The 11,914-nt window shown below is 48.1% G+C and overlaps 1 protein-coding gene and 1 long non-coding RNA gene across 3 annotated transcripts in view; one reads left to right on the forward strand and one right to left on the reverse strand.

Moving 5' to 3' along the window:
- Positions 1 to 2,109, reverse strand: part of SLC15A4 (solute carrier family 15 member 4) — a 29,148-nt gene extending 27,039 nt beyond the window's left edge. For both annotated transcript variants that reach the window (XM_087423462.1, XM_004430152.3), the window contains exon 1: positions 1,570 to 2,109. In XM_087423462.1, coding sequence (XP_087279588.1) covers positions 1,570 to 2,094 — 525 coding nt within the window. In that variant the 5' untranslated portion in view covers positions 2,095 to 2,109. The remainder of the gene's footprint in view (positions 1 to 1,569) is intronic.
- On the forward strand, positions 2,011 to 11,227 carry LOC147912491 (uncharacterized). Its single transcript, XR_015549831.1, has 3 exons — positions 2,011 to 3,178; positions 5,391 to 5,760; positions 6,356 to 11,227. It is a non-coding gene; the product is annotated as an uncharacterized LOC147912491 (long non-coding RNA).
- Positions 11,228 to 11,914: the final 687 nt, after the last annotated feature.

The raw sequence follows: 11,914 nt of genomic DNA on the forward strand, positions 1-11,914 counted from the left end.
GCACCATCACGCAACGCCCATCTTGGTGCCATGGTTCAAATACAGATGAAGACATCAGACCTGGACTAAAACGCTGGCCTGACCACTCACTACCTACAGGACAACAAAGAAAGAATCTCTTTTTGCACCTCCATGTCCTCATCTGAAAAATGGCTGTAAGATTCACATGAGGAGATTCAAATGAGTTTGAGTACATAAAGCCCATTCTATGGTGCAGAGAAGGGAGAATTCAGGACATCCGGCAACTACTATTTCCAACAACATTATAAGGTATAACGGACAGCCTTACACAGGTATGGTCAAAGCTCAGATTCAAAGGACAGGCTCTTGTATCCTGGCTCTTCATGTACCAGCTCTCTAATGATCCAACCTCTCAAGCCTCAGTTTCCTAATCTGTAAAACGGGCACAATAACAGCAGCGGTGTCCTGTGCACTCACAAAGTACTTAGCACAGGGCCTGGTGCATAGCAAGCCCTCAGTGAATGTTAGCAATCATATGGGTATTTAGCACCTAAACCTAGGAGTTACTGTCCCTAGGGCTCACATATGATCCTCCAGCAATTCCTGCCCACTCTACCTCCATAACTTATCCTAAATCCACCCACTTCACTCCATGTCCTCTGCCTCCATTCTAGTCCAAATCTCCAGCTCTCACCTGGCCAGCGTAACAGACTCCTACCTGGTATGCTTACTGTCATCCCTTCCCATACAACCTAGTCTCGGTCATGACCACTCAATTCTCCTACTGTACTGTGAAAGCGGCTACAGCATAGGCAATATGTAAACAGGAATGCGTAGGACTGTGTTCCAATAAAACTTTATTTATGGAGATTGGAATTTGAGTTTCATATAAGTTGTCACAAAATATTCTTTTCACTTTCATCCTACCGTTTAAAAACCTAAGAACCATTATTATTCTTAGCTTGTGGGTCCTCCAAAAACAGGAAGTAGACCAGATTTGGCTGGCAGGCCACAGCTGCCAGGCCCCTGTGCTGGAAATACACATCAGATCACATTACTTCCTTGCTCAAACCCCATGAAGCCTTCCTACTGTATTCAAAACAGACTTCAAACTCTTTTACAAGTCTTAGAGGACCTGGCCCCTGCCTACCATCCCTCTTCCCACTTCTTTTGTCTTAAAATATACTTGACACATAAGCTTGTGTGAGTTTAAGGTGTACAATACTTGGTGACTTGATACATTTACGCATTGCAACATGATTGCCACTGTAGCTACTACAGCAGCAACGAGGGCGTCCCTGTCTTCCCGGCCCTAGGGCCTTCGCACTTGCTGATCCCCAAGCCCCAAAGCTCCTTTGACACTCTTCAGGTCTCCACTCATATGTCCCCCCAAGAGAAAGGAAGCCCTCGCTATTTGCAGCCACCCTCGTCGTCACTCCCCAATGGCCCCTTAGTGGAAAGCAGCTCATCCCCTCGCCATCACCCCTACGCCCCGCCCCGTGCGGACCCCTCCCCAGCGCCTACGGCAACCTGTCCTGGCGCTCGGCTTCACGCGTCCTCGCCCCACCTGCCGCCCGGCCCCTGCGGCCCCGCCCCGCGCGCGCTCACCTGGTCGGCGCCGAAGGGCGTGATGTTGGCCTTGACGGCGCCCACGCCCAGGCCGACGATCGCGAGCGCGGTCAGCACGGCGGGCGCGCAGTAGCGGGAGGGCTCGTCCGCGCAGGCCGGCGCCGAGCAGTTGCGGACGCGCGTGGGGCGCGGGGCCCCGCAGAGCGCGGCGCGCGTGGTGGGCGCGGCCAGCAGCGGGAAGGCCAGCATGCCGAGCAGGTAGAGCGCCAGGCTGAGCAGGATGGCGCGCGCGCGGCCGAGCCAAGCGTCGGCCAGCCAGCCCCCGAACGGCGACACCAGGTAGGTGAGGCCCATGAAGAGCAGCAGCGCCTGGCTGGCCTGCGCGCCCTCCCAGCCGAAGCGCGGCCCGTTCACGAACAGCACCAGGTTGGCCGTGACGCCGTAGAAGGCGGCGCGCTCCAGCAGCTCCGTCAGCAGCACGGCGCCGCACGCCGCGCGCCGGCCCGCGAACGCCTCCCGCCGCGCGCCCAGCAGCGGCGCCCGCTCGCCGCCCGCGCCCTCCATGCGCCCGCCGCCGCCGCCCGCGCCGCCGCTCTGCCCGCCGCCGCCGCCCTTCTCGCGAGACCGGCCCCGCCGGGGCCGCGGCACGCCCCGCGGGCGTCCCCATTGGCCGGGCTGGCCGCCGCGCAGCCCGACGGGGACTTCCGGCACCACCCCGGAAGTCCCGGTCGGGCTCCCGCTTCCGCCTCACTGGGGCAACATGGCCGCCGTCTTGTCCCCAGAAGTCAGTGACAAGCGAAATCAGAGCCTAGCTCTCCTAGGTTTTCCACCGTCTTCTCGAAAGCCCAGACTTCGTACGGTGGCCTCGGGGCTCCGCCTGCCCTCCAGGCTGACTTCCTCAGGTGGCCCCGCCCCTGCGCCCCAGCCTCCTGCCGCCCCGCCCCAGGACGGGGGTCTCTGCCTCGACACTGTTGATATGGGGGCGGACAGTTCTTTGTCGTGGGGGCTGTCCTGTGCTTCCGAGGACGGTCAGCGGCGTCCCCAGCCTTTGCTCTCCGCTAGATGCCAGTTCCACCCCTGCTCCCCAGTTTTGACGACCAACAGTGTCCCTAGACATTCCCGAGTGTCCCATGGGCAGCAAAGTCGCCCCCACTGAGAACCTCTGACCTAGGACAAGCCAGGCCCAGGCCCTGTGTCGTTGTCACATGGCTGGCTTCCCGTTTTCCTTCGACCCTCAGCTCAAGTGTTGACTCCTTGTAAGCCTTTCTTGACCAGGCCATCTCCAGTGGCTCCCACCCCCATCCCACTGCCCTGTTTTAGTTTCTCCATAGCACCTGCCACGTGTTTCGTTTATTGCTTTGTCTCCCCAGCTTGTATGCGGTCCCCACAAGTATAAGGTCCATGGTGGCAGGTTCTTGGGTGTCCTGTTCCTCACCGTGTCCCTGGCACCTGCCAACTGCCTGGCACCTGGTGGGGTGGAAGAGGGTCCTCCAAAAACAGACCCCAGCATCGCTGCAGAAACTGGGACCACGCTGCAATGATTGAATTAGTGGGAGGCCATTTCCTCTTCCTTTCTCCATCCTTCACTCCAGCTAAGACCAGGATGGAGCCGTCAGCTGGGAAGTGGGCTTGCCTGTGGGTCATCCGGGTAAGTAGTCCTTCCAAAAAGGCTTGAAGTAGCATGTACTATTAACTTTTGCATTTTCCTACGTCTGACCTCTAGACTGATGCCCAGCACTGTGCTGGCACAGGGCAGGCAGTAGGTAAATATTTAATATTTAAGGAGAGAATAGTTCATGCCAGAACAGGACTTTCGCCACCCTGCCTGTTGCTCTTGGTCCTCTTCAGCTGTCAGCTCAGAGGTCACTTTCCTGATCCTCCCAGATTAGATCAGCTCCTCTTTTTATAGGTGATTAGAGCATGCTCTGCTTTTCTCTTCACAGCACCCATTATAATTTATAATTATTTATTTTGTGAAACATCTCTCTCTTCAAAGGCAGGAGGGCAGAGATTTTGCTTGTTTTGTCCCCTGCTATATACCTAGAATGTAGTGCAGTACCTGCCAATGATAAATATTTGTGGAATTAACTGAATGAGTGAATGAATACTTGTTGAATTGTAAATGGTGTCCGAAGAACATGTTATGTTCACCTATTTTTTTTTTTTTTTATATTCCTGTGGTGTTCTGCGGCATATATTTGTATGCTAAGTTCACTAAAAAACTAACCCCCCCCCCCTTGGGCCAGCCCCGTGGCTTAGCGGTTAAGTGCGCACGCTCCGCTACCGGCGTGCTGGGTTCGGATCTGGATCCGGGAGCGCACCGACGCACCGCCTGTCTGGCCATGCTGAGGCCGCGTCCCACATACAGCAACTAGAAGGGTGTGCAACTGTGACATACAACTATCTACTGGGGCTTTGGGGGGAAAAAAGGAGGAGGATTTGCAATAGATGTTAGCTCAGAGCCGGTCTTCCTCAGCAAAAAGAGGAGGATTAGCACGGATGTTAGCTCAGGGCTCATCTTCTTCACACACACACAAAAAACCAACCCCTTAAGATTCCTGCCCAGGATCACACATCGAGTAGGCACTCAGACTTAAATAAAAGACGTATAACTAATTCCTGGTGCAGTGCTTCTTCCACGCTCCAGCTGGCAGATGAGACAGAACCTTCAAGTATTTACTCTAAGACTGACAGAGCTGACACACTCAACCAAAGTGCAGAATACCATTAGCATTGAACACGGAATAAAAGTAAAGTGTTTGACTTGGATCATGCGATGACTTGGCACTGAAGCCCTGCCCAGTACAGGTGTGCCATTTCCCATGGCAGCCAGCTAACTCAGTTGGATTGTCTCCGTTAAGGAGCCTAAAGCTTGGGCCGGCCCTGTGGCTTAGCAGTTAAGTGCGCACGCTCCGCTGCTGGCGGCCTGGGTTCGGATTCCGGGCGCGCACCGACAGACTGCTTCTCCGACCATGCTGAGGCCACGTCCCACATACAGCAACTAGAAGGATGTGCAGCTATGACACAACTATCTACTGGGGCTTTGGGGGAAAAAAAAAAGGAGGAGGATTGGCAATAGATGTTAGCTCAGAGCCGGTCTTCCTCAGCAAAAAGAGGAAGATTAGCATGGATGTTAGCTCAGGGCTGATCTTCCTCACAAAAAAAAAAAATAAATTAAAAAAAAGGAGCCTAAAGCTAAGTGAAAGAAAGGGAGGGGAGGCGGTTTCAGAGATTAGGATGTACCCTGAGGAGTTTTGAGCAGTTGTTCTTGGTCCTGGGGAGGTCTGTTGTGCACTGCAGTCTCTGATACCCTGAGGGTGCAAAACAAAGCCAGCAGGCAGAAATGTTTGGGTTTGGCTGCAGTGTTTAAAAAAAAAAAGAGCCAAGACCACATAATGCAAGATTCCATCTCTTATGAAATGTCCAAAATAGGCAAATCTGTAGAGAAAGAGTGCAGATTGGTGGTGTGGTTGCCAGGTGCTGGGGGGATGGGAAGACGGGGAAGTGACTGCTAAAGGGCATGGGGTTTCTTTTTGTAGTGATGAAAATGTTCTAAAATTGATTGTGGTAGTAGTTGCACAACTCTGTGAACATACTAAAAACCACTGAATCGTACACTTTCAATGGAAGAACTATATGGTATGTGAATTATGTCTCAGTAAGGCTCTTGCCAAAAAAATGAGCTAAGGGTTAAAAATTGGGAGGTTTCACGTATCAATTTGGATGCCCTGTTGCTGTTCAAAGAGTAAACTGGAGCTCTGGCAGCACTGGGACTTGCGGATGCCTGTTACACCAGTGACCACCTCCTACTCTGCTTGAACCACATCTCTGGCACTTGTGCCTTTACGTACTCTTCATAGGTCACCGTCCTGCAGGGCTGGCTCTGTGGCTTGCTTTGGTGAGGAGAATGTGGCAGCAGTGTTCCTGGGCCAGGTCTGGGCCTAAACCGTAAGAAGTTCTGGCAGCTTCTCGTTTTGTGCCTTGGGAGCCCTGAACCACCATGTGAGAAGTCCAGCTGCCTGGCTGGAGAGGTCACACGTGGAGGGAGACTCTGCAGCTGCGTGGAAAGGGGGTCCCATTGCCCCAGCCTCCCAGCCAACCTGCGAGCTGAGTGAAGCCACGCACATAACCGCCAGCAAGACCAACAGAAAAAGTGCCCAGCTGAGCCTCAACCCAGATTGCAGAATCGTGAACAAATAAAACAGTTGATTTTAACCTGCTAACTTCTGGGTAGGTTTGTTGCGCATCATCAGGTAATGAAAGCACACCTGCTTCCCCCATGGCCACTCTCTGATGACACCAGGGAGCAGCTGCTGTCTTTAGGTGGGGCACACAAATCCTCCCCATGCTCTGTTGTCTTATTTTTCTTATAGTAGGGAAAGTGTTCTCTGTATCTGCTCTATCCAGTGCAGTAGCCACTAGCCACGTGTGGCTATTTGAACTTAAATTAGTTCAAATTTAATAAAATGAAAAATTCTGTTCCTCAATCATACCAACTACATTTCAAGTGCTCAATAGCCACATGTGACTAGTGGCTACCATATTGGATGGCACGGTACGTGGCAACTCCACCATTGCAGAAAGTTCTGTTGGACAGCCCTGCTCTATACTAATATGTGATTAGTGCTATTGATTGCTTATCCAATAGCCACACCCTCTTTCTCCTTCCAAACAGACTCCTGATTCTATTCAGGTGTTTGTTTGTCCTCCTCACCCCACTCCTGTCCCCAACCAGCTGCCCCTGTGGCTCAGGAGAAAGGACTTTCATCTTCATTTCTGGATCCGACTAGTCAAACCAATGCTACTCTCTCATGCCTCTTCACAGTGACGAGTTCAGGAGCCTGGACTCTGACCATCAGAACGTGAAATTCCCCTGGGGCCCAGGAGAGAACAAGGGACATAATTGGCACAGTCAGGCTGAAGGAAAGGACTCTGATTTCATGACTGCGAGAGAGAAACACTCTTCCAAACGAATCAGGAAGCCTAGAGCCCTCACTGCTGCTGGCGGCTGTTTCACAACCATGTGATGAAGCAGTTTAGGACGAAGCCAGCTTTGTGGATGGCACGGTAGAGAACCAGGGAGAAGTTAGATAACAAAAGATAATAAGGGAGAAGTTAGATAACAAAAGATAATAAATCTTATATTGTTTAAGCCACTGCGTTGGGCTTTCTGTTACTTGTAGCCAAAAGTCGCCTATTGTGATTCTACCAAAAAGTGGGAAAATAAAAGAACGAACAATAGGGAAACTGGACTTTTTTCTCATGCCTCGCCTAATTTGTCTTAGAGTTTTCTACCTGGCCCCTGTAATCAGTCGGTTTGCAGCCCCTGTACTGAGCCCCAATGATTGTACGGCTAAGGAATTGATGTAAGTCGACTCTCACCACTTGGTTGGGTATACTTGTAATACACCTTTGTTCTTGAAAGTAATTGTATGAGTCTCTGCACCTAAAATAATCAAATAAATAATTACCTGTCTCATACAGCAGGTGTCTAGGGGATGGGTAACATTGTTTTACAAAACACAGTTTTGTGGGTAGCCTCTTCACCTCAAGGGCCTTCTGGGAAAGAGGACCTTACTGCAAGGAGGCTTGCAGTGTGGACCAGAATTGGAAATGCACTGTTTGCTCTGAAATGCAGGGCCCTTCCTTCTCTGGCCCTTGTGCCTTGCTCAGTGAGTGGAGCTCAGAGAAGATGCTATCTGATGGAGTGAATCCAGAAGCCATCAGAGACGGAGGACATTTCAGGGGCCATCTAATTCCTCCAGCGTTTCTCACAACATTTCTGCTTCCTGTTTCACATCTGCCTTGCTCACCCCTTGCTGCCAGACAGTTGCAGCTGCTTATTCCCAATTTCAGCTTCCTCAAAAGGCTGGTTTCCAAGTACCCATCACAGACTTTCTGTGCCATCTGCACGTCACTGTCTCATTCAGTCAACAAATAACTGTTGAGCACCTACTCCATACGTCACGACAGCTCAGTGTCAGCTCTCATGTCCGAGGCCTCTGCTTTTCTGGTTTCCCACTTCCCTGCAGAGGGCCTCTGATAGGCCCAGCTCATCTTTATGCATCAGGCCATGGCCTAAGTCAGTAGCCATTTCAGAGCCACAGGCCCTGTCATCCATCTTTTGACTCTCCTTGGGAACAGAGAGTTGTCATAAATTCTGTTTATCTCAGGGAGGCCCTGTTGCAACAGTTCTATCTGGCTGCAGATAATCTTGGTAGAAGCAGAAAAGATAAGAAATAAAAACACAGTCCACCAGTAGAATGGAATCAGGCTTTATCTTCTTGAGCCCAAAGCAAGGCAACTCTAACCTGCCTTAGTGTGAGTTAACCCGGCTCTCAGAATGACTTGTGCTTTATTTTTATGGAGGATGTGAGAGTGTGTGGCCAGGAGGATGGGTTTTTGTTTGGCTTTTCTCAAGCCCTCGTTTTATTTGACCCTTGTGAGTAGCAGCCTCTACTTCTTGGGTTCTTTTCCTGCTGTGTTTTAGAAACCCACAAGACACCTGCAAAAGCAAGGCATTCACCAGTACAAGGGCAAGCAGAACAGGGAGGGAGAGAGTGAGTAAAAGAAAGTGAACTTCTGCTTCCTCCTATTTGAAGAAGCGCAAGATGGATGTTCACAAATGTGGGACCACACCTACCCTTTCCATTTTAACTAGCACTTTTATACTTTCTTATAAATATCTTTATATTGCAATAATAAAGTAGATAATTGGCAGTTAGAAGTGTATTTGTTTTTTAGATTAGGCCTTACAGGAAAGATCAGTGGAGATGAATACAAAGGATGAGAACTGAAGCATACATGTGAAATAATTCAGCGTTTGATAATAAAGACATTTCCAATCCACGGGGCAAAGAATGCATTATTGAATAAATTCCGTTGGAATAAGCGACTGAACGTGTGGGGAAAATAGGCTGCACATTTCATACCAACATAAATTCCAGATGGATAAAATATTGTCATGGAGAAATCAAAAATACAAAAGCATTAAGAGAAAATATTGGCAAATATAAAATCTTAGGGAGAGGAATGCTTTTCTAAGCCTAACACTAAAGCCATGAAGGAAAACATTAATCGATTTGACTACATAAAGACTTCAAACTTACTTGTATAAAAAAGAATAATTGCAGTGAACAGCAAACTGAAAAAATATTTGCGATACATACGACGAAGTTAATGTCATTATTTTATAAAGAGTTCTTAGGAATCTCATGAATTTATTGGATAAACATCCAATATATAAAACTGACAAAGTGAATGTCCAGGCAATGTAGAGGGTGGCTGTCCTGTGGTCCTCCTCAGCATCTGTCCCTCCTCTGGTGACAGCACCTTGATTATCTTGGTTCATCAGTGCTCCCTGTGGTTGAGGTAGGACTTGGTGGTCCCCTAAACCAGGAGTGGTCATGTGACCTAAGCCTATCCAGTCAGCAGTAGTCCATCTATTGGGCTGCAGTGATTGGCTCAAACATGGACATGTGACCCAAGTTGATCCAGTCACAGCTACTCCTATGACATTCTGGTGACCAGGAAAAAACTGATTCCTCTTGCAGTTGGATTTGTAATTATATACACTTGGAGTTGTTGGGGCCATCTTGTGAAACCCAAGAATTAAGCAACCCAGAAGAAAGTAGAGATGAAGAGAGGAAGGCCTTGTTTCAAAAAGACATTTTCTAGGTCTTGGTTCTGACAATGCCTTAAAGTAGCTTTTTTCCTGGACATTTCAGTTGTGAGCCTATAAATTTTTTTTTGATTAAGAAAATGTGACTTTCTGTCACTTGCAATTGAAAATGTCCCAACTAATACAAGCAATAGATACACATGTATGACACAGAGAAAAGACAAAACACAAATGCCCTTCATGAAAAAAGGTCAAATTACACCAATAATGTTAAAATGCAAAAAGGACAGACATGTTTGTCACTTGAACTGAAAATACCCAGTGTTGGCAAGGTTTTGGGAAATGAGTGCACTCATAAGTAACCAATGGAAAGGTAAATTGGTGCGATTTTGCTGGAGGGCAATTAGTCATTAGTATGAAAATCACATTCGCCTACACTTTGTGCACTTACACTTCTAGGAATTTAAGAATGTGTGCAGAGACTTAGCTATAAAATATTCATTGTAATGTTGCTTAAAGTAGCAAAAAGCTCTGAAACAGCGAAGATGTACAATAAGAAGACATTGATTAAATAAATTATAGTGCACGCATACACTGGAGATACTATGTAGTTAATCAAATGACATTGTAGAAGTAGGATTCAGAGGAGGAAAACTATTTGTGGTGTGTTATTCTATTTTCTATTGTTGTGTAACAAGTTACCACAACTTTAGTGGCTTCAGACAACACGCATATATTAGCTCACAGTCCTGTAGGTCAGAAGTCTGGGTGTGGCTGGCTGGGTTCTCAGCTGGGGGTCTCACAGCTGAAATCAAGCTGTGTGCTGGGCTGAGATCTCATCTGGAGCTCTTTCCAGCTCATGTGGTTGACAGAGCCTAGTTCTTTTTTTTTTTGAAGAAGAAGATTGGCCCTGTGCTAACATCTGTTGCCATTCATCCTCTTTTTCTTTTTTCTCCCCAAAGCCCCAAAGTACATAGTTGTACATCATAGTTGTAGAGTTGAAATGCTTCTGTGTGGGACGCCACCTCAGCCTGGGCTGATGAGTGGTGAGTAGGTCTCCGCCCAGGATCTGAACTGGTGAATTCCGGGCTGCCAAAGTGGAGTGCGCAAACTTACCCACTGCGCCACCAGGCCAGCCCCCCAGAGTCTAGTTCTTTAGGTGGGGGATTGAGGTGCACGTTTCCTTGCTGGCTGTCAGCTGGGGGATGCTCTCAGCTTCTAGAACCTGCCAGCATTTTATGCCACCTTGCCCCCTTCATCCCGAAAGCCAGTAATAGAGAATCTATCTCCCTGATGTCAAATCCCTCTCATGCTTTGAATCTTCGCGACCTCAAGAAACGCTCAGTCCCTTTAAAGGGATAATTATTGGGTGAGACTGGCTGTGCATTGTCTCCCTATCTTAAGGGCAGCTCATTTGGGAATTTAATCACATCTGCAAATTCTCTTTGCAGCCTCACCTAGATGAGTGTTTGATTGAATAACTGGGAGAAGGCGTAAAACAGGAGGCAGGAAATCTTGGGGGCCATGTTAGAATTTTGCTTACCACAATTATTAAGTAAAAATGAGCAAATTACAAAAATATGTACATGTATAGAATGTTCCTGTTTTTTGTAAAAAAATGACAAACACACCAAAACAGAATAAAAGTCAACGACAACAAAAATCCTATGTCCATATAGCAGAGGCAGAGAAACATAGTAAAGGGTCCACACTGCCCGTGTGACTTGGGGAGATGTCATCCTCCTTGTGTCTCTGTTTCTTCACCTGTGATGTGGAGAGAACAGCAGGCCCTACTGTCTAGCATTGAGGGGAAGATTGGTGGAAGAAGACTGTAGTGTGCTCAGAACACTGCCAAGCACACAGTGAGCTCCCAGTAAACGTGACTACTGTGATTATGTTTATTTATAAAGTCTGGAAAACCTTGAAACCAAAGTATTAGTACTGGTTATCTCAGGGTAGTGGGATACTGTGTGATTTTTAAATTCTGTTCTGTTTATCTGTATGTGTTAAATGTACATTGCTTATGTAATAAAAATAAATTAAGAATTTAAAAGAATAAATGTGGGCCTCTGCAGACAACAGGATGTTACTGGAAGCAGTTAAGACCTCTTCCCTTTAGTAAACCTCCAGTGTGCACAGAATTGGGCCTGTGTCTCTTGCATTATTGGAAATGTGCAGCCTTGTAGCTGCACCAAATGCTGTTGGGCTCACCGTCTCACTCGGCAGAGATGAGATTCTCTGGGAAGAGCATCCTTGGCTGCAAAGTTAAAAACCGGGTATGCCCCGCCATTGGAACAGCAGTGGGAATCACAGGCCTGCTTCCTTGCCGGAAGCTCTAAGGGGAATTCACTTAGTGCTGGTTGACTTCCTCATGTTCATTAAGCAACACTAGAAGAAACTGGTTACTTTCAGACCAACAGCTCTTTCTGTATGTGGTCACTTTCAAGCGGTGTTGATGAAAGCCAGGAAAGGAAACACAGCCAGGCACTTGAACCACAGTTCCCTGTGTATCTTCTTTTTTATGAGGATCTCTCCCTCTCTTGTCTCTGTCTCTGTCTCTCTGTGTCTCTCTCTCTGTTTCTCTCACACACACACACACACACACACACACAGAATTCCTAGTTCTCAGTACTGGAAGGAGGAATGATGGTGCAAAGATTGAAAACTCTGATACAAAGAAGGAGAATGCCTCACTTGTTAATGCCATGAGAGCAGAAAAAGAAAAAAGATGTGTTGATTTTTATCACAGAGCCATTTCCAAAG

This window comes from Ceratotherium simum, chromosome 35 (genome assembly GCF_057802395.1).
Source record: "Ceratotherium simum simum isolate JZ-2026a chromosome 35, ASM5780239v1, whole genome shotgun sequence".
In the NCBI taxonomy this organism is placed as follows: domain Eukaryota; kingdom Metazoa; phylum Chordata; class Mammalia; order Perissodactyla; family Rhinocerotidae; genus Ceratotherium; species Ceratotherium simum.